At 44.7% G+C, this 23,570-nt stretch overlaps 1 protein-coding gene across 2 annotated transcripts in view; it reads right to left on the reverse strand.

Moving 5' to 3' along the window:
• Positions 1-3,659: 3,659 nt before the first annotated feature.
• EFCAB11 (EF-hand calcium binding domain 11) overlaps positions 3,660-23,570 on the reverse strand; it is a 154,082-nt gene continuing 134,171 nt past the window's right edge. Inside the window, exon 6 of one of the 2 annotated variants that reach the window (XM_014543673.1) lies at positions 3,660-3,756. In XM_014543673.1, coding sequence (XP_014399159.1) covers positions 3,717-3,756 — 40 coding nt within the window. In that variant the 3' untranslated portion in view covers positions 3,660-3,716. Of the gene's footprint in view, positions 3,757-15,159; positions 15,357-23,570 lie in introns of those variants that run through there. The other variant, XM_005871183.2, reaches the window with a different exon arrangement.

The following is a 23,570-nucleotide window of genomic DNA, read 5'->3' on the forward strand; positions in this document are numbered from 1 at the left end:
GAGCTATAAGGAAATGGTAAGCCTGGACTCTCTCAAGGCCATCCTCCCTGGACTTCTGCAGAAAGCCCATGTTGAGAGATGGGGAGCTGTAATGACATCATTTGAACCCCTAGATCCAGCTATGCCTGAAACTCTTGCTCAAACTTACCAATTGTGTGAGCAAATATAGTCCCTTTTTTTGTTTAAGCGAATTTGAATTGGCCTTTATCTTAAGTGACTAACACGCTGGCTCAGAGCTCCTTAAGAAAAGGGATGCTCACGGACCTCAGTCTCCAGCATCTTTCCATCTTGCTGCTCTGCCCTTGTCACGTCCGGTTGAAGCTGATAGCCTCCGAGTTCAGGTTCCAACTGGAAGAGGAAAGAACATGTAGAACAGTGCACAGTTCTTTTACTATAAGAACTATGAACTCTTATAGTAAAAAACAAAAAACATTTATAATCTTTAACCCATGGCGTTTGCTTCTGTAGTTTTGTTTTGATCCGAAGTTGGTATCTGAAGGCCAAGCTTTGGCGCTGGCACAACAGCGTGGTGCCTTCATGGCTACGTGGACTGCCATGTGGACAGCCACTAGTGACATGGCCACATCTAACTGCAGGGGAGGCTGGGACATGTAGTCTGTCCAGGCAGCTGTGTGTCTAACCATGACTCTCTTTCTGAAGGAAAGAACAGAAGTTGGTGCACAACTGTCAGTCGAAGTCATACCTGGTGCTTGCAGATTAAAACAAGTGAAACGCCAAGTCCAGTTTAAATGCATGTGAGGTTGGAGTGAGGTGAGGAAAAGCTGAGGAGGTCATGGACTCTGTCAACCTAGCTAAGCTGGAACGGCATTACCTAGAGCTCCCTTCCCTATACGGTTCCAAGTTAGAGTGGAAGGCAGCAGGGGAGCGGCTACCTTTACGTTCTGGCTGTAGGTGCAGGGCACCATGCATTGCTGCTGCTCCCTGCATTGCTGCAGCCCATGTGCATTTGCTGCAGCACTTGTGTTGCTGCAGGTCCCATGCATGGATGCAGCTCCCTGTGTTGCTGCTACTCCCATGCATTGATGCAGCTTCTGTGCATGGATGCAGCTCCCTGTGTTGCTGCTGCTCCTGTGCATTGTTGCTCATCTCTGGCTCACCGTGTTGCATGCGGCAGCAGCCCACAGCAGCTTCTCAGCAAATGTCCTATCTCCTCCTTCAGCTTCTCCGAGTCCTCCGCCAGGTGCAAGCATAGTTCCGTGGCCAAGGGAACCAGCAATTTCTGTGGGAAACAGATATGGACTCCAGCTGACCTCACAGGACCCAGACTTTCTTTATCTTAACCTCAGGTTTCTCAACTTTGGCATTGTTGCTATTTTGAGTCAGAGAATTCTTTGTGGTGTGGGGACTGTCCTGTGCATTGTGGGATATTTAGCAGGTGCCTGGCCTCTATTCCCTAAATGCCAGGCTCTCCAGGTGTCTTCTTGGGGCAAAATCATCCCCACTTGAGAACCACTGACTTCACACCCAGCCTTGCTTCGCAATTGTTGGCCTGTGACCTACAGCAACTTCAGGCTCCCCACCTGCACAGGCCTATGCAGGCTTGCTGGGACCTCCCACCCGCTCCCCCAGCCACACAAAATCTAACCTCACGTACCTCACGTTCCTCACAGCGGTTCTGCTCACGCCTGTGTTCCTGGGCCCAAGACACTGCCTTCCCAGGCCTGGCCCCTTTCTTCATTAAATTTTTTTTAATTGGTATGTTAAAGCTATTTTGGTATAAAAACAAATATGATTTAGGCTGGATTCATTATTTTATAGTCATTAGTGTACTCATTTTAATGAAACGCTAAGCTTTTGTGGCCCCTACAAGCATCGGGAGCCCTAAGCATTGTGTGTCTAATGGAGAAGTTGGCCCTCGGCCTGCTTCTCTCCCCGCACCCTGGCCCACAGGTGCGCTCTCTTCACACACGGTCTTCTTTGTAATCGGAACAAAACCAGCAGTGATTTGTTCCTTTCCAGACCAACCCGAGTTTAGGGGGACAACTCCAAGTCCTTGATGCTGCATTTGTGGAAGCAGAGCGGATTCGGCCCAAGACCCTCATAGCGCCTGCCTTTCAGTCTACTAGCCGGGCCAGCAGGCATGATAGTTGCCATTGAGGGAATTCAGGACAAAAGATGAGTGTGAAATAAAACTCCCCTTTAAAAGCACATCAAAGAAAACAAGTGTGTCTCAAGGTGAAACTGCAGACACATGTTTTCTATGTATTTTCCATTAGATTGTTAATAATCAGATATAAATCACTGAGTGGAATCAGATGGACCAATCCTGGGGTCCCGTTCCCCACCCAGTGACGGCTGTTTCTGATTAGTGTGGAGCCTGCTGCCCCTACAAACAATGGGCATCTCTCGGGGGCTGGAGAGGACAGGAAATTAAGCCATCAGGCATCTTGCCTATTATTCCCACGGCTTTCCTCAAGCTGTAAATCCATCAGCTGTGAAAGGGGGAATATAAATTGGGCAAAGTGGGAGGAAGTTGGGGATGCAGTTTTATTCCACACCTCCCTCAGCATGTTTGTCTACAATCATCACTTCGGAATTAAAACACCTGCTTTACATTGGATGTTTTTCAGCTGGGCACCACTGTGGATGGTAGGAAGTTTGTATCAAAGCACAAAATTCTCCATGTAGCAAGAACTCTGTTTTTTGTGTGGTTGTTTTTTTTTTTTTTCATGAAAATATCAGGAAACCATTATGAGTTGAACAGCCAAACTAAAAGTAGTTGAGTTTAAGATAAATGTTATGAAAATTGCATAAAACATTATATCAAAACCCTTGGCAGTGTCAAAAAGCAAGATTTCTGATTCCAACGAGTAGCTGAAGAAGAAAATTCAATTCCATTTTTTCTCGTTGTCTGCCAATTTTATAGCACTTCATTTAAAATGGAATCTCTAAAGAATCAATTCAAATTAGCTTTCCAGTTTCCCCCAAAGAATCTGCTTTAAAATAAATTGAATTGGAGCATGTGACATAATAAGTGAGCATAAAATTCATGTTAACTAGTCCGAAGGAAAAACTCATAATAAGGAAACAAATAATCTCACATGACTGAGCTAAAAATAGTCTTTAGATTGTCAGTTTCAAAATTGAACAAAAATAGGGGGAGTTGTTATAATAATGATATGGCGCATTTCTCCCTAATGAAATGGCCTTGAATTTTGTAATAAATTACAGAAAGAGAATCCTTTGGGTAAAAAAGAAGATGCCAGACATGAGTTGCTTTCATAAATAGAGTGACAGCAATGAAAATGCCGTCCAGCCGGGGCTGAGCGGTGACTCTCCGAGGTGGCTTCACCATTGAAGACAGGGTGGAGCTGGGGCAGTCACAGTTAGAGGATGACCCGTCCCGGTCTGCTGTGCCGTTTAGAAAGCGGCGTTTGCTTCTGTAGTTTTGTTTTGATCCGCAGTATATATCATACATATTTCTTTAAGATCTCTTTGTGAAGTGCTAGGTCTCTGAGCTGCTTGAGGACAGAGACAATATCTTATTTGACTTGATGACCACCCCGTACCTATCACAATTCCTGGATTAACAAATTTATTGTTTAAATAAACTTAATTTTTAAAATTACACCTTTAAAAAAACTCACAGATAAGTTGGGAAATATGCCGTAAGTTTAATTAAGGAGGAAACGGTTGGATTGTGGTGATGTTTTGTCTTCTCATTACTGAAGTCAAGAAACAAATAACTTGGTTGATCATTGAAGAAGGCTTGATAGAGGTTCCTTAAGGCGCTGCCTGAAAGTAACCACAGAGGTGTTTACCTTAATGAGACTCAGTGTCTGAGAATTTAACTAGGTCTCGACATGTGGGGTCAGTCCTTTCCACAATACCCATTAGGGCTTCCTTGCTTTTCCGCTGTGCTCACTCATTATGGCTTTTAAAAGAGAGTGTTTTATTTCCTGCCACCTTACCGACCTTCCATCCACCCATTCATTGGTTCATCCGTCTGATCACCTGTCCATCAAATATTTAAGGATATAGTGATGATGATGAATAATAACTAACATTTATTGAGTGCTTATTATGTGCCAAGCACTGTTTTAAACACTTTATACTAATTAACTCATTTAATCATCCCAACAATTCTATGAAGGCTGTACTATCATCATCCACACTTTACATACAAAGCAATTGAGGCACAGCAAAATGAAATACCCCGCCCAAGTTCACACCACTCGGAAGCAGGGGGTTCAAGATTCAAACGCAGAGAGCCTGGCTCTAGAACCACCAATCTGCCGCACTAGATAGATAGACACAGTCTTGGCATTCACAAGCCTCTACCATTGCGCTTAGGAAAAAAGACAAAGTGCCTTTTCTGGACTACAAGGCCCTGCCTGGCCTGGCTTCCTCTGTAAAGTCAGCTGCACCCTGCACCCTAGGCTCCATGCTGTGCCCCACAAGCCCTCAGCCACAGGGCCTGCCTCCCTTTGGCCTCTGCTCCCTGCCATGCCCCTCCCACCAGAGGCTTTGGCACATGCCCTTCCTTCCTCTTTGTTGGGTTAGCTCTTCGTCATCCTTTAGATGCCCATTTAATCCTCAGCAAGCCCATCCTATGTCCCTGCTTGGGCAGCTCCCACATCCTCATTTATTTCTCTATATCAGATACTTGTCTGTTATGGCTGAATTGTGTGTCCATTCCCCCCTCCCCCACAATTTCACATGTTGAAGCCCTAACCCCTGGTACTCGGGAGGTGACTGTATTTGGAGACTGGGCCTTTAAAGATGTGATTAAGTTAAAATGAGGTCATTAGGGTGGGCCCTAATTCAGTCTGGCTGGAGTCCTTATAAGAAGAGGAAATTTGGACACAGACATGCACACCCATGGGGTGAGCATGTGAGGACGCTACGTGAAGGTGGCCGTTGTAAACCAAGAAGAGAGGCCTCAGATGAAATTAATCTTCTTATCCCTTGAGCCTGGACTTCCAGCTTTCAGAATTGTAAGAAAATATATTTCTGTTGTGGAAGCCACCCGGTCTGTGGTATTTGGTTGGGGCAGCCTGAGCAGACCTTCTCCTTCATAGAACCTGCCATAGTTGCAATGGAACTTTCACTTCATTATTTAATTACTATCTCTCTGAGAATAATGCAAGCTCCATAGGACGGGTTTTGCTCACCACGGTATCACCAGAGCCTGGCAAAGTGCCTGGCATGTAGTAGGTGCTCATTAAATACTTCTGCATGAATGAATAAAATATCTGAGTGAATGAATGAGCACATGCATGAAAGAAACAGTAATTACATAGTGGTTTTACCTCTGGGAAGATTAACTTGTGGCATGGGAAGCATCCAGAAACAAGGGCACCTTGTATTGGCTAATATGGGTATTAACATGCATTTATGTACCTTCAGTAGAAATAGCAAATTCCTGGAATTTCAAGTTTTTAGTCCCTCAGAGAAACACTGTTCAATGAAATTTAATCTTGTGGATTTTATTTTTGAAGAGCCAAATATCTCTCTCTAGGGTAAAAAAGGATAATTTTAAGAGACATAAATCCAAAATCCTTGCAATTGGAAGAAAATATATTGCTTGTAGCAAATCACGCTGATTAAGGCCATGCTTGATTTTGGTTTGGAAAATGTCCTTTCTGGTTTCCACGGGGGCCAGGACACCCCCGCGAGGACAGAGGGGAATTGCCACACGGAGGGAGGGTGGGAGTCATGTGAGAATTTCTAGGTCGTCCTCTTTTCTGAGAAACTCATTATTCACTTAATTATTCATTCTGTTTATTTACTGTATAGTTATTACACATAAATATGGTGCAAATCCCCAGAATCCTCACACACCAGATGCCAGTTTCCCTCCGCAGTCCCAGAAGACATCGCCAAGCCATCACTGTGAGAATTAAAACAACAACAACTAAAACCCAATTAAAATTGTGCCAGCATGTTCATTTCCAAAAGAAAAACCAACCCTGCAAATGAACAAGCTTTTAGTCACTCCCCTGACTGCTTCTGCAACGGAACAAACAAACAAAAACCCCTTAAACTAAAACTGGCAGAGAATTAGTGTTTAAATCACAGCCACCAGGAACTTTCTGTCTGCACAGAAAGGGGACTCTGGCTAAGTCAACTTCGTATCATTTCTTTCAAAATGCAATGATGGAAGAAAAAGTGTTGCTTTTCAGAATTTCAAGGTGTCTGGCTGAGCCCGATGATGGCAGAAGGAGAAGCCAAGATGGTGACGTGATTGTTGGGGTCTTGGAATCTGTGGGTCACACAACCTAATGATCCTAATGATCTGAGCAGAGGGGGCTAAGGTGTACCTCACCTACCTGGGTATATGACTGGGCCTCCTCAGGGGGTTAACACGGGGCCCAGGCTCTCTGCACAAAACCCAACCCAGTTCAGGTCACCTGGTCCGTCTCCTCCAAGGAAGGGTTGGGGTGCAGAGAGATTCACAACGACTGAGGGCAGTGCCAGCTGACGGCTGAGATGGAGGGTGTGTGGGGGGAGGAGGGTGTGCAGAGAGGTTGGGTGCATGTGTGTAAGTGGTCACAGGTCACCAATCCTCTGGGATACTGGTCTCATGAAGGACAACGTGGCCTCTCAGATGAGTGTGTGGCTGTGGTCATCACCTCTGTAGACAGTTGCAGTGTAGTTGGGAGAAGTGTCTGGACTGCTACCCCCCATACCAACGTAGCAGTCTGCCTCGGGGGGCACGGTGAGACTGGCAGTGACCTATGAGATGAGGTCCATTACAGGAAGTCCTGAAGCTCCTCTGGATAGGCCTGCAGTGTCTCCCAGACCTGGAGCTCAGACCTGCAAGACCAGGGCCTCGGTTCTCAGTGTTGGGTTGTGAGGGTGGGCTCAGGAGTCAGACTGGCCGGGTTCAAGTCCCAGGTCCGCCCTTCCCACTAACGCTCCTTCATGTCTCTGTGCTCATTCCCCTCCTCAGAGTAAAGACACTGCCTCCCCGTTAGCACTGACATAAGAATTAAATGTGCATGTGAAGTGCTTACAACAGTCAGCCAATGGCAGGCGTACAGTAATCGTTGGTTTTTACTATCAAAGTTAATAAGTTCCAGTGCATGTAGTAATTCAGCACAGGACTAAGCTTTGCGGGAGCCATTTTTCCTACTTTTCATTTCCAAGGCAGCTGATCGAACCGATTATTTCACTCTTAAGCAATAAGAATATTGCTATTCCTAGAACCTCAGCTTCAAATAAGTCCACCAATGCCTTATGGCCATTTTTGTTACCTGTTGCAAATATTTCTAGTCACAAAGCCTAACTTGGGGCCCTTTTTGCTGAGAAGGCAAAAACATTCTCTGAGTCTAATCTATTCAGCAATTACATCATCAAGTATCAGGCCCACCAAAACACAAAAGGCCTTCATTAATAATATATGGAATAGGAACTCTGTAAAATATTTCATTATTGGTTTCTTGTTAATGTAACATTAATAATCTGTTGCTGCTTTAAGAATTCCTGGGCACAAAAGCCTGATATATTAGGTTATGGCTCAAATTAGATATATTAAACAGTGACACCCATGGTATCATGAAAGAAACATGGTAGCACTGAGAAAATCAATTTTAAATTAAAATAAAATCATTCTCTCTGTGCTATGCTTCAATTTTCAAAGCAGCTGCTCTTTCAGATTAGCACTGACATGACCTCAACTATCAGAGGTCCAACGGTACATGTGTGTGCCCCAGCCCCTCCCCTGCTGACAGGCATTTCAAGTAGAATTGCTCCAATTCCATCTCTTGGGTGGGGCAGGGGTGCAAGGGGAGAAGAGGAAGCCAGGGAGGAGGGAGTGTGACTCCATGGGTTCACAGTCACGACTATCCAAGTCAGGCGCCAGGGATGGGAAGACTGGGCTGCACCTTCATAAAGTCATAGCAACATAGGCCTGGAAGATCCCGTTGAGATCAGCTAATCCACCATTTCCCAAGGAATGATCCATGGATGGCTCTCTTTACACACACACACACACACACACACACACACACACACACACACACACACACATTCTATGGTCCATCAAATAAGTCTGAGAAACTGTACATTTCTTAGAATCCCATAATGGACTTTAGCATTTTAAAGTTTCTATGAATTCTTATAGTAAAAAACAAAAAACATTTATAATCTTTAACCCAGTATTTCTCAAGATTCCTTGGCATGGCACCCTTTGCTCATATCACATTTATGTGTAACAGGCAATGAGCAACCTTACCTAAGTCAACCTCCTCTTTGAAATTGATAAGGAAGAGGAAATTGAGGCCTCAGACAAGTGGCTTGTTGAAGAGCATAGGAGGTAGGGCCTGAGTGGAGAGTAGAAGTCAGATCTTCTGATTCTTAGCTCCATACCACACTGCCTCTCAGAGAAAGTGCCCTCTCATTCGTCAATCTACGCAGAACTGTCATGCTCCAGGCACGGTGCCAGCCACTAAAAACACAAAGATAAAAAGGACACATAGTGTCCGGCTTCGGAAAGTTCATAAGCTAGATTTGGAGATAGATATGGAAATGTACCAATTGTACTACAGCACGGGAGAACTCTGAAGAGATCGCCGTAGGAGTCCAGAAGAAAGTAGGACTAATCTCCCAAAGGAGTTAGGAGAGTAGCCACACAGGAGGTGACGTTGGTGTGGGGCTTTGAAGGGTGACCAGGAGTTTGCCTCAGAATATTTGTCCCTCCCCTCAATCCCTTTCTAAGGGGTTCTTACAATAGCTCCCTTGTATGGGGTAATGTTTGCATAAATCACCATGCTGGTGCCACATTACCTTGTCACCTGATTGGACCAGGATCAGGGCCATACAGCAGCCAAACTAAAGGCTGGCCAGCACCCTGTTGGATGTCCAGAGAGCACTGTCCAATAGAACTTTGTTCAAGGATGAAAATGTTTTATTGGGCAATGTTCAATATGGTAGCTGCCAATCACATATAGCTGCTGGACACTTATAATATGGCTATTGAATATGGCCATGCAGTGAGAAACTGAATCTTTAATGTAATTTTTTGATCAGTTAATAATTAAGTTTAAATAGTCACACATGCTGGTGGTGACCACATTGGCTAGCAGTTTTTGACTGGTAAACAATTTAAAATACAAGTTGCTCTAGGGCAGTGGTCGGCAAACTGCGGCTCGGCAAACTGTGGCTCGTGAGCCACATGTGGCTCTTTGGCCCCTTGAGTGTGGCTCTTCCACAAAATACCAACTTCTGCACATGGGTCATGAAGTTTCAATCGCACTGTACGTGTGCACCTGCATGTGGTATTTTGTGGAAGAGCCACACTCAAGGGGCCAAAGAGCCGCATGTGGCTCGTGAGCTGCAGTTTGCCGACCACAGCTCTAGGGTTATGATTTGATGTTGAAATCTAAGTTTAAAAGTAGTGTTGGAACATTTAAGAGAATTAAGACATATCAGATTATAGACTTTAATTAAATATAACAATGTAATACATGGGAAAATGTATTTTTCATTAGAGAATAAAAAACATTCAAGGAATTAGCTAGAATTCAATAATGAAACTAGAAGGAAAGAAAAGTTTTTAACTTAACAATCCAGTTTTGAACAGCCTATGTGTCAAAAAAGAAATCGCAAGAAATTAGAACATATTTTGAAGATAATGGTGAAGATAAGGCATATTAAAACTTATGAGATGCAGCCAAAGCAGTGTTTAGAGGACATTTATAGCCTTAAATATAAGTATTCGAATAGAGGCTGAAAATCAATGATCTTAGCCTCTCACATAGCTAGACATAAGAAAAGTAAAAGATAAAAGAAATAAGGGCAAAAATAATAAACACAAAAGTAAAGAAGAGCAACAAGCCCCCAAATTAAAAGATTAATAAAATTGATACGCCCTTAGAAAGACCAATCAAGAAAAGATAACTGAATACATTATTTATACAAGCTATTAAAACTTAAGGAACTTAGGATTGAATTATGAAAGCCTTATTCATCTTAAACTGATGAATAAAATTTAATGGCATAAATAAAACAATATGATCTGCATATGAGATGAAAGCTTAAGGAAGAACTAGGCTTATTACCATTTGCTCTGGTCTGAATGTTTGTGTCCCCCTTAAAATTCATATGTTGTAATCCAGGAGGTGGGGCCCTTAGGAGGTGATTGCATCATGAGGGCAGAGCCTATGTGAATGGCATTAGTGGCTTTATAATAAGAGGCCCAAGAGAGCTTTCTTGACTGCCTGTGAGTGACAGTGAGAACACTGGCGTCCATGAAGAAGCAGGCACGCACCAGACACCAGACCTGCCAATGCCATCGTCTCAGACTCACAGCCCTTGGAACTGTGGGAAATGTCTGTCTGTTATTTATAAGCCACCCAGTCTATGGTGTTTTTGTTATAGCAGCTGGAACAGACTAAAACACCATTATAACTTTAATGAATAAAATATAAACTTTGTAAAACCAAACTTGTCCCTGAATAGTCTCACAGTGACCACGCTGGCTACGGTGGCTAGGTCACAGTGCCATGCTGAGGTCAAGCTGCCGTGACTGCAGAGAATACACATGCTCCATCATTAACGGGCACCTCCCCCGGCTTTACGGAGATATAACTGACATATAACATTGTAAGTTTAAGTGCACACGTGATGACTTGATACACGTATGTATTGCAAAATGATTACCTCAATAAGGTTCGTTAACACCTCCATCACTTCATAATAACCTTTTTTACTTTTAGGGTGAGAACATTTAAGATTGACGCTCTTAGAACCTTTCAAGTATATAGTTAGATATAGTCACGATGTTGCCCCTCAGGTCCCCAGAACTTACTCATCTTATGGAGTGTGTGTGTGTGTGTGTGTGTGTGTGTGTGTGTGTGTGTGTGTGTTTTAAGGTTCTCCTAATGCCATTCAAAAGCAAATGCTTTAAACTACATGAGGTCTCTTCTTTGTCAGAAACCAGCCCAAATCATAGGAAAAGCTGTGAATGTACTTCCCAGTGGGTCATCATTGAGGGTTGAGAGAGTCCTATAAAGGTGCCATAAAGTGTTGGTCATTAAAGTTTTGCTAATAAACAAATGTATCCTATATCATTATTTTAAAACTTAAATAGTGGAAAGGGATAGAATTTCCATCATAAAGATCTAAAATTAAAAAAATAATAAACTTTTAATTTTAGAACAGTTTTAGATTTACAGAAAAAAAATGTGAATACAGAGTCCTGTACACCTCACACCCAGTTTTCCCTAATATTAACATCTTATGTTAATATGGTACATTGATCATAATTAATGAAATATATTGATACATCATTATTAACTGAAGTCCATACTTTATTCAGATTTCCTGGTTTTTTACCAAATGTCTTTTTACTGCTCTAGGATCCTGTTTTGGCTCTCACATTAGTTAGTCATCCTGGGTCCTTAGACTCCTGGCTGGGATAGTTTCTTCTATTTTTCTTGTTTTTTGATGACCTGGACAGTTTTGAGGAGGACTGGCCAGGTATTTTGTAAAATGTATCTGAGTTGTGATTTGTCGGATGTTTTTCTCTGATTAGACAGGGATTGTTGATTTTGGGAAGGAGAACCAGAGAGGTAAAGTGTCATTTTCATCACCTGCATAAAGGTGCAGAGTGTCCACATGATTTATCACTGTTGATATTGACCTTGATCACCTGGCTGAGGTGGTGACTGTCAGGTTTCCTCCTGTTGCTGTCCCGGCCTCTGCACTGCACTCTTGGGAAGAGGTCACCTTACGCAGTCCACACTGACGGAAAAGGGAGCTGCGCTTCCTCTGTGAGGGCAGGGTACCTACATAAACGACTTGGAATTCTTCTGTGAGTTGAGATTTATCTCTATTCTTCCATTTATTTAGTTATTCGATGATTTATTTGAATCAGTGTGGACTCATAGATATTTATTTTAGACTTTGGTTTATAACCCAATACTATATTTTGTTGCTCAAATTGTTTCAGCTTTGGTCACCAGGAGCTCTTTCTGTTGGTTCTTGTGTCCCTTTGACATACGTCCTACCAACATAGGGTTTTTGTGTGCCTGGTTTTTTGTTTGTTTGTTTTTAAGCACTCCCTCACTTTCTGGCGCTACAAGATGCTCCAGGCTCAAAAACAAAAACAAAAATCAGGTTTGGGGTTGAGCAGAGGTCAAGACTAAAGGAGAGATTTGTTTGTGGCATCATACCCAGGAAGGTGACAGCTGAAGTCTTGGAATGAAACCATCCTTGGTTGGAGAAGGTGTTGATCCAGAAGATTGGCCAACTCCAGGGCCTTGGAGAATACTAACACTTGTGGATGGTTGTAGGAGAGAAAACAGGAAAAGATAGTGGGCGAAAATGGACATAGACATACCACAAAGGGCCAATGTTATGGAGGCCAAAGAGAGAAAAACCCAGGAGAAGGGACAAGTGTGATGGGGTCTGAGAGGGGCTGGTGGGTTTGACCTTTAGTAGGTCACTGGTGACCTCTTTGAGAGCTGTGGCCACAGAGGAAGACTGGAGCTGATTGTAGTGAGAGAGCAGGTTCAGGCTGCGGCACTGGAGAGAGAAGTAGCAACAGCTTCCTCCTCCATCTTCAGTTACTCCTCAGTCTCTTCAGAAGGCTCTTTTCTTTGCTGCCCAGTAAATGTTGATGTTACCTAGGACTCTATCCTTGGCTCCTAACAGTTAGGATTCTCTTGGTTTCAAATAACAGCAGCAACTCCGGCTGGCTTGAGCAGAAAGATTTATTGGAAGGAGACAAGGTTACCTCACAGGACCCAAGGGTTACGACTGGACTTTGCACGTAAGCTTTAACTAGAAATCAAGCACCATAGGGTTTCTCCAGCTTCTTTCTTATTCCCCTCCTGGTGTCTATTTCATTTTCTGCCTCCATCACAGATCAGCTGTCTCAGATTCCAGGCCACGTGGTGGGAAACGCCTGCCACTTGCTCAGAGTCATACCCACTCCCTCAGCCACTCAGAGGAGCACTGCTGTCTCACTTTCATTCCTAATGTCTTCCAAAGGAAGAGAATGAGTGGACCAACTTGCATAGATGCCCACCCTTGAGCTATCCAACTAAGGGCAGACCCACAAGGTCATGCTGCACAGACAGGGCAGGGACCGGGACCCGGGGGAGAAGCTGAGGGAAAAGCTTACAGGATGGGCATAAGGATGGGGCTTGAGGGAGTGATAAGGAGGGGAAGGTGACATGAGCAGCTTCTGGTCTGTGCTCTGAAAGCTTGGGCCCTCCTCAGCAGCAAATTCTAGGGGTGCTCTCCTTCCTAGATCAGGGGCCAGCCATATTTTCTTCTAAGAAAGAAAATCGAATGACTGCCCAGCTCTTATCAACTTCCCCTAGGACCAGGCAGCCCTCAGTGGACCTTGGTGAGCACCCATGGGCCATGTCTACTCTTGGGGAACCAGAGTTGACTGTTTCAGGGGCCAACTGAGCCTGTTTCTGTGGTCTTTGAACTTGGGACTGGACGGATCCCGGGCCAGGTGCGATTTAGAATGGTGGGAGGCTGATGGTGACTACGGCACAGAGACGGAGTCAGGGCTGCTGGTCCTAGTTATCCTGGACTCCAGCTGTGCCACTGCCCTCCCTGTGTTAGACTCTATGGACTGGCCCACCACTTTCCAGTACATTCCCTCTGTGTAAGCCAGCGGTCGCCAACCTTTCGGACCTCACGGACCACCAGTTGGCGACCGCTGGTCTAAGCTTCTTTGAGTAGGTTTCTGGGAGCCTGGGCTAATCTAACATCAAGGGAGTTGTCCAATAGCTGTTCACTATTAGCCTGGCCTCTAACCTCCCATTTCAACTGGAGAGAGTGACCCCCTCCCTTTCTCTTGTCACGTTTCCTGGGAGAAATGAGGTCCAACATAGTGCTTGCAATAGGAGGTTTTGGTGTGCTGGCAATGACTGGCATACTGGCACTTGACTGTGTATTACTCCAACTTTGATATTTAAAAAATTGAAAATCAGCATGACTTATGTATGAAGATAAGGATCAACGGCTCAATGATTCAATTTATGATGGAAATATACTTGCTGAACAAACTCTCCCTAAAGTCAGAAAGGGCTTTTCACCAGCCAGAACAATCTGAACTAAAACACACATGATACCATCCTGGCCCCATTGGCAGGAATAGCTTTAGATTTACAGAAAATTTTTGAAGATGGTAGAGTTCCCACAAACTCCTCAGCCAATTTCCCCTATCATTAACCTTTTATATGAGTATGACATATTAGTCACAATTAATGAGCCACTGCTAATACAATATTATTAACTAAAGTCTATACTCTATTAGTGTTTCCCTGATGTCCTTTCTTATTCCAGGATCCCATCCAGAATACCAAATTACATTTAGCTATGCTTCTTTAGGCTCCTCTGATTTATCACAGCTTAAGACCTTATTTTTACTAAGCTTGTCTGCTAATAATTGGTGTTAGAATGATGCTTACTTAATGGTTCTATTTTACAAATTTACATTTTTCTCCATCTTTAAATATTTAATACTTTAATAAGTTGAATTACATTAGATATTTTCCTCCTCATGTTGTTAATGTTAGGAATTCTGAACATCTAGAGATAAAATATTAGTATTGATGCCGGTATTTATTTTAAATAAATGCTGAATGTCCAGTGTCACAGTTTTTGTTGCAGTTTAGTAGTTACTGGCCCAACATAAAGGGCTCTGCAAATAAGTCCTTCCCCCGATACCTTTACTCCACTCTGTTCTTCCTCTGTGTATAGCTGGAGAAGACTCACCTGTGTCTGTCTTGCACAGCCAGTGCCCTGGGGGCATTTTTCAATGATGCCTTTGACCCTGGGTACATGATCTTAGAGAAGTCTTAAAGCTTTGCATTCCCAGCACCTTGCTCATCACTCCGAACCTAATGAGGACACGGTACAGGTAGGTGCTATATTTTTGTTCAACCAAATTGAAGGCATGAAGGAAACTGGCCCATTGGCAGGAGAAAGCGGCTGTTCTCCTGAAATTAGGAACTGATGAGAATCAGGGAGCCCAGGGAGCGTGGCAAGGACTAGTAGAGGCGTGGAGGGTTGCAGAGTGGGGGGTTGAGAGTGAGGAGGAGGGGGTGGGGGCATCCCCAGTGGCAGAGCCGGACGCAGGGCGGCTAGCCAACATGAAGGAAACTACCTGTAATGACCGTAATGACCACCTCTAGGATTCGGAGACGCTACCAATGAGCAGCATCTGAAAACCGTGAGGAAGAGTTTAATCGCAAGCATGCAGCACTGCAGAGCGCATGCTGACATTTAAATACACGACCATCTATTGGTCTCCCCGGAAGTTGCCGAAAGCCCCTCACAGCATCAGGCTTCACTTCTGTCCGTAGTTCATGGCATATTCGAAGTCTTTAAAGCTGACATGGCCATCTGAGTCTCGGTCTACTTCCCTGAGAAATGAAACAAGAAGTTACTTACAGGTGTTTTTCACCCCACGTGTGCATCAGGGGCACATCAGAATATGTCTTTGCATGTTTATGGGAGAGGCACCTATTTATCTACTTGAAGGCTAAGGCTGATGCCTAGTTTTTCGCTTACATTGATAAGTGGGAAGGAAAGAGAAAGGTATCTGCTAAAACCTACTGAAATAACATATTCTACACATTGAATGGAATGAAGCCAACCCACAGGTTATGTCAGAAAAGCAGGACTGATGGTTCTTCCAGCCATTTTGCAAATTCTTTCTGTGATATATCAATAAACACATATGCATTACCCAACAGAAATGAGGAATAAACCAATAAGGGGTCAGAACATTTTGGGAATAATGATGGGAACAATGATTGACATCGTGCATCACATTGCTTTTACATTCCTTCTCTCATTGCATCTGTGCACCGATGCTAGGAGGGGTCCCTTTTCCGGATGGAAGCATTGCGCTTAGAGGCTAATAGTTTCACAAGCTCACACTGCTGGTGAGTGGCAGGGTTGGAAATCAAACCAGGATCATTAAATTCCAAAACCAGGGCTCTATACACAACTGCATGTTGCCTCCCTATGTAAATAGGACGTTCAGGAGTGAAGTGGTTGTACTAGCTAGCTCCTGAAGTACTCACTGGCTTCATTCGTGGCCTCATAAGATCTGCTAATTCCTCACCAACACCCCAGCGCCTTTTCTGACCCCTCTAAAGAGTGGTGAGGATGTGAGCCTCTGGCTGGCAGGCTGAGGGGGTGGGTGGCCTCAGTGGGGTTGGCCCTGTGCGCCCCTGAGACAGGAGGACTGCCACCCAAACAGGGAGCAGGGGAATGGCACCCACGTGGACAGGTTACCCCATGTCAGAAGGACGTGATTACTGCCTATGCCGCACACGCGACCCTTACCAGTAAAAGTAATGTTTATTTAAACAGAGTGTTTGAAAGGATAACTGATGAGTAGTGGTCACAATTCCTCTTTGGGGGGCATTCTAAAACAAAGCTTTACACGACTTATGGAAATTATATTCCGTTGAAACGACAAATGGTTTCAACCATGACACAGAGCTTTTTAAAACCAAGATTGGCCCAAGTCACAGAGCCACTAATCAGTGGAACCGTTTTAAAGCAGGCTTTTAAAATATTGAATTCTAAAATAAACTTTCTGAATATTTCATGCCAAAGTCTCTGAAGTCTTTAATGGTCCTGGATGGAGCGATGATAATTTTTCATTCTTTTGAAGTCGAGAAAACCCCCACTTCTCTGCCCCAGGGCAAAACCATGTTGCAGTGTGTTAGTATAAAATGACTGCAGACTGTGGGGGCCATTATTCTTGTTACTTCTTTTGGTAAAATATACATGACAATTTCATGCTATTCAGGACCAAAAGCAGAATGTCAGATCTCTTCTAAGGGATTAGAAGTAATCAGTATCACATGTTACTGACTACAGAACAGAAACCATCACTTGTATTAAATTAGATCATTGAAGATTCTTAATATTGCCTAAGTATTTTTTCCCCCCAGGAACTGGATTAGATAAACGGCCTTTTTTCTTTCCGCTCTGAACTGGTATGGTTGAATTCTACTGCTCAGAGGGTGAGTTAAGTGGATAACGGAGGAAAGTAATATTTAGAATAAATGGCTTCTGATAATATTTTTTGGTGTGTTTATTCACTTATCGAGACGCTGCATGCTTGTAGAAAAAGGGAATCCCTTTGCCTGATTTTCTCAGCAAATGGCCTTCACTGAAATAGCATTCACTTCTTTTTATTTTCTTGCTGTCGTTGCCAAAGCTTCCCATCCTAAAATGGGCACAGCATAACCGAGAGGCGCTAAAATGGAAAGGTTTATTCATAAGGTGTGGAGTGGCATTTTATTTATGTAATGAATGGAGGAACATTATGTTTATATTTAGAAGGAGACATGGTAAAATACTTTCTGCCTTCCAACTTTTCTTCCTCATCACACATTTATATGAGCAGATCTGGTTGCTTCGGGGAGTGAGAAGAGGAAATTCGCATCTGAGAGCTATCATTTTAAAAGCTAAAATATACTGTTGTGCGTCGCAGACGGAGTGATTGCGGAGCAGGAAGGCACCCACACGCAGGCACGGTGCAAAGAAGAGCAGATGTGGCTAGCGGGTGGAATCGGTGGCGTGGGGAGGAGGTGGAGATAACGGCGCTGGGTAGGAAAGTTTTATTGCTTCCGTTTACAGCATTCAGCCCTAAAAGGAGTATATTCGGGTTATGAAATGAGAGTGTGTATTCAGCAGGAAAACAGCCCGCCACCCCTCACCCCGACCAGAAGGAAACTCTACGATGGCCAGAACTTTCCCTCGATCGCCCCCCCCCCCCCCCCCCGCCAGAAGGAAACTCTACGATGGCCAGAACTTTCCCTCGATCCCCCCCCCCCCCCAGTCCCTACCTCTTAGTGCAGAGCAGGTAATGAATGGATCTGTGGGACGAATGAATCGGGGGAAACAGTGGACAAAGTGACGGAATATCTACTGCCCTTCAGGAGGTCCTGGGGGATTAAAGAAAGAGTCTATCACCACTGTCTTATGGAGTCTGATCACTGGCCAGAGAAAGAATACACACCGACGAGGCCCCCTAGGAACCATCACTCAGGGACCTAAAAGCAATGGCAGTTACGGTCTATGCCCAACCGCATTATACAAACACAGACGAGGCACAAGAGAGACCAAGGCAGGGGTGAGCCCTGGGGAATGAGGCTGCAGAGGACGGCACCGGATGGACGTATGGGACCCCACTGAGTAGCTGGCTGAACGGTTTAGGGATAAAGAGCAGGAAATTGGACGCCAAGGCAGAACAGGGAGAGTCCTGCCTACAGGTGAAATCTGAGCACTTCAATCCAGGTACCTAGCTGCTCTCACCAGACCTGTGGATATAGGTAAGGTGGCTCTTGAACAACACTGATGTTAGGGCCTGACTCCCCCACAGACAGTCAAAAATCTTGCATGTAACCTGACTCCCCCCAAACTAACTACTAATAGCCTCCTACTGACCGGAACATAAACAGTCAATTAACACAGATTCTGTATGTTATATGTATTACATACGGTGCCCTTAGAATAAGCGAGAGAAGAGAAAATGGTATTATGAAAATCACAAGACAGAGAAATTACATTTGCAGTATTTATTGAAAATAATACATGTATAAGTGGACTCCTGCAGTTTCAAGTGTCAATTGTAGACTTATAAACAAGCTTATATTTCAGAACTAGCTTTTCAAAGGAGTTAACAAAGCTTATATAGATGTGTGAGAGAAATATAAATTGTTATCGATAATAACTGCTTTTAGAAATGTAGATCCAATTAAATGAAAGACTTTCTGGTTTGCTTGGGGTTTTTTTTGTTTTGTTTGTTTTTTTAAAATATATTTTTATTGGTTTCAGAGAGGAAGGGAGAGGGAGGGAGAGAGAGAGAGAAAAATAGAAACATCAATGATGAGAGAGAACCATTGACCGGCTGCCTCCTGCACGCCCCCTACTGGGGATTGAGCCCACAACCTGGGCATGTGCCCTTGACTGGAATCAAACCCAGGATCCTTCAGTCCACAGGCCGATGCTCTACCTACTGAGCCAAACCAGCCAGGGCTGGTTTGCTTGTTTTTTGAGATGCAAAAGGAAGACCCAAAATTGATTTTGGAAGTAGTCATTCAAGAGAGCTGAACTGGCCCTAACGGGTTTGGGTCAGTGGATGGAGCGTCTGCCTGCGGACTGAAGGGTCCCAGGTTCGAATCTGGTCAAGGGCATGTACCTTGGTTGTGGGCACATTCCCAGTAGGGAGTGTGCAGGAGGTAGCTGATTGATGTTTCTCTCTCATCAATGTTTCTGACTCTCTATCCCTCTCCTTTCCTCTCTGTAAAAAATAAATAAAATATATTTTAAAAAAGAGAGAGCTGAACTGCTCTGTAATCAGTACAGACCTCCTAGGACCATCTGGGTGGAAGGAGATGACAAGCAAAATAAGAGAGGGTGCAGAAAGAGGGGGCTACCAAGAGAAATGTAGGGGGAGGCTGGGATCCTGTACAAGCAGAACTGGCCCAAGAAAAAATCCCCAGTGGTGCAATGACCAGAAGTCCTTGAGTTGCCTGCAGTTGTATTACTTCACCTCTCCCCATCTTCGCCAAGGGGTGCAACAGGCACACACTCTAAGGGGGGATGGTGTGTTGGGGGTGTCTATGTTGAGTTAGGCAATGAGTTTGGTCTGAATGGGTGCAGGAGAGTGCAAGAGAAGCCAGTAAGATGATCTATCCATTGAATGAATTAAGAGAGTTAAGAACTTGGAGCCAAAAGCTGTCCAGAACTTTGCAAAAAAAATCGTGGGAGATGCTTTGAAATCCCCCAGAACGTGGAATGGGGGTTCCTGGCAATTCTATCCAGCCTTGGAGGTGTAGGAAGGCCTCAGATGACCCTGGGATTCATGGAGAATTTCAGGCAGGAGTAGACTCGGTCTATGCAGCTGAGTTCTGACAGTTTTCATATCTGTTAAAATATATTTTCTGACTCATCACAGAAGTGGTTATAATTACTTTCATCAGCATGAGCCTTCGCATTTGCCTCTTTTACATCCTGATTTGTTAGCCAAGATTTTGTTCTGTCCCTTTTTGTGATGCTGTGAGAACTTCAACAGCCCAGACTAGATGGGCCCCGGTGACCCGGGAGCTGAATGGTCCCTCCTGAAGGAGCCAGGGTTTCACACTGAGAATCTTTAAGTGAAGCCATAATGTTGCTCTAATACACTCTGAAGAGAGACATAAGTTGTTGCTTTTTTAATTTAAAAAATATGTAAATAGTGAATGTTTCTCACAAGTACTAAATGTTTTCTTTTGTACAAAAATATTTACATCATAACATTTCTTGTAATGTTCTGAAAGCAGTTATTTCTTTGAAAATATTTTTTGCTGTAAAATAAGTTGAGAGAGTACCCCATGGCCAGCTCTCCAAAGCCAGATTTCACACTAGAATAATTGTTTTTGGCCAAGTTACTTTAAAGAAAGAAAGAAAAAAAAAAGGAACAAGGAAATGGTTGAATTTCATTACATTGAAACAATAAAATACTTTCTATTAAAATGATATAAAGACTATAAAAGGGACATTTTTCAGTAGAAACAAGAATACAAACTAGCACATATATTACAAATGCAATGTCATACACATCTATATTTGGGTAAAAGTTGAAAGTTATATGCTCAACAGAAACTTTGTCTTATGAGTAATCTGCCTTAAAATATTCTTTAACATCGATCTATTTTTCAACTAAAGGAATATTTTCTTTCTCTTTAGTCTGAATTTTCTAAACAAGTGACCTTATTTCTCAAGGATAGATCCTCAGTAGCCAGATCAGGGTTTTACAACCTCAGCTGATGTTCTGGGCTGGATAACTCCTCGTTGGAGGGCTGTCCTGTGCCTGGAGGATGTTTATCGGCGTCCCTGGTTTCTACCCACTAGATGCCAGTAGCCCTCTCCTCTCCAGTTGTGACTGTCAGAATTGTCTCTAGATATTGCCAAGTGTCCCCTGGGGGACAAAATCATTCCGGGTTGAAAACCACTGAGGTAGGCCCTGGCCGGGTAGCTCAGTTGGTTAGAGTGTCTTCCCCATATGCCAAGGTTGTGGGTTCGATCCCAGCTCAGGGCACATACAAGAATCAACCAACGAATGCATAAATAAGTGGAACAACAAATCAATGTTTCTCTCCCCCCACCCCCCTCAAATCAATAAATTAAAAAACAAAAAAGAAAGCTACTGAGCTAGAGGAATCAAAATTGGAGGCAATTCTTTGGAACATTCCAGCTACATCTGCACTTACGATAATTGCTTTAAAGATTTTTTTTTTTGACAAGTGATTTTGGGGGCAGCTGAGGCATATGTTTCTTGGATGGATCATGCAGAGAACTGCCTCACCATCCCTAGATTCCGAACTGAGCCCAGAGAAGACCCCACTCAGAGGCCAGCTCCTGGTGGCGGTGCCAGAGCCGGTGACAGGCGCATGGACCTGTGCTCCCAGCGAAGACCCCGACAGGCAGCAAGTACTGAGTCCCTGTGACAGTCACGCGGGGCTTTGAAAGCTGATGCCCTATGGATTCACCTGAAACATCCATGAGAAATGTAACATGGAGGCAAAGATTTCTATGAGCAACGTTTTCTTAGTGGAATTTCTAGGGTGCGGCAAAGGGAGAGAGACTCTCCTTCGCTTTGATTCTTTACGGAATAATTTAAACTCAAGTCAAAACTGCCATTACATAGGGACAGAGCTGTCACACTGACTGGAAAGTGAGAGTAGAAATCACCCTCTACGCAGGGAGCCCTGCTGGGCCTGAGAGGACCCGCCAATTTCAGATGCCATGATGGTGATGACTGCTTCTCCAGAGAGCAGCCTGCTCTCCAGGGACCCCTGCTGCCTCCCACCGGCATCCTTGCCTCTTTGTTGATGAGAGTTCTGCAGGCTCTACTCAATGCGGTTCATTAATCTTACCTTTCTAAAGACACGTGTTAGGAAGAGCCACTGAGACACGCAGGAAAGACAAGGAGACGTGTAGGTGATTTCCATCTTGTCTGGGCCCCTATGTTCGGAGTGTGTCCGACTCCCTTGGTGCCCCACCTGTCACCCTGCCGGAGGCCCTCCCCCAGCTGCCCTCTGCACCAAGGGCCCCTTGCTGGTGGCCTGGGGCTGCTCTGACACCTGGGGTGGCCCTCACACAGAGCGGAGAGCTCTCTGGAAGTATGAAAAAAGAAGGACTTAGTCCCGTAGGCAGCCCTTGACCAAGGAGGGAACAGGCGCCAATGGGTGAATGCTCTGTGCTTCTGTCCCTCGGGCAGACGCCGCGGCGGTCCTTCTCCCGGCTCTCAGCTCCGGTGAGATTCAGCTCCCGTCGCTCACAGAGGGACCCGACTGGGTACCAGACCCTTGAGTTGGCTTCCCCTCATCCTCTGTTCCACTGCTGCTCACGGAGGTTATCTCCCAAACCACCTGCCCGCAGCCCTCATCTACCGCTCTGCTTCCAGGGGGAGCCCAGGCTGAAACACAGCGGAGAGCTTATCTGAGAGGTGACGTTCTCATGGGGCATTGTGTTTTTATTTTAAAAAATATTTTATTAATTTTAGAGAGAGAGGAAGGGAGAGGGAGAGAGGAACATTGATGAGAGAGAGAAACATCGATTGGCCATCTCCTGCACAGCCCCCACCGGGAACCAAGCCCGCAATCCGGGCATATGCCCTGACCAGGAATTGAACCTGCGACCTCTCCGTCATCCTCTGTTCCACTGCTGCTCACGGAGGTTATCTCCCAAACCACCTGCCCGCAGCCCTCATCTACCGCTCTGCTTCCAGGGGGAGCCCAGGCTGAAACACAGCGGAGAGCTATCTGAGAGGTGACGTTCCTCATGGGGCATTGTGCTTTTATTTTAAAAAATTATTTTATTAATTTTAGAGAGAGAGGAAGGTAGAGGGAGAGAGGAACATTGATGAGAGAGAGAAACATCGATTGGCCATCTCCTGCACAGCCCCCACCGGGAACCAAGCCCGCAATCCGGGCATATGCCCTGACCAGGAATTGAACCTGCGACCTCTCAGTGCACCAGACGACACTCAGCCAACTGAGCCACACCGGCCAGGGCTCATGGGGCATGTTAAACTGCCATCAGCCATAGCAGGTCACATGCTCAGATTCTCACTCGGGTGAGGGGGATCTACTTGAAACGATCTGTTCTCTGATCCAGAGTGTTCCTCTATTTGGAAAATGATTTCAAGAGCAAATGACACATTGCCTTGAGGAAGAGCTCTGAGTTTGAAGTTCCAGGCAACTGGAATGTCAGAGTTAAACCAGGAAAAGATAGCAGCCATCTTCTCTTCTTCAATACACGTCTGAATAACATTTAGTCTGTTAACAATACATAGTGTTACTAGTGGCCCGGTGCATGAAATTCGTGCACGGGGGGGGGGGCGGTTGTCCCTTAGCCCGGCCTGCACCCTCTCCAATCTTGGACCCTTAGGGGGATATCCGACTAAACCGGCAGTCTGACATCCCTCTTGCAATCTGGGACCACTGTCTCCTAACCGCTCACCTACCTGATCACCCCTAACCACTCTGCCTGCTGGCCTGCTCACCCCCAACTGCCCCCCCACCGGCCTTCTTGCCCCCAACTACCCCCCCCCCTTGCTGGCCTGA

Source organism: Myotis brandtii, unplaced genomic scaffold, assembly GCF_000412655.1.
Source record: "Myotis brandtii unplaced genomic scaffold, ASM41265v1 scaffold332, whole genome shotgun sequence".
In the NCBI taxonomy this organism is placed as follows: Eukaryota; Metazoa; Chordata; class Mammalia; order Chiroptera; family Vespertilionidae; genus Myotis; species Myotis brandtii.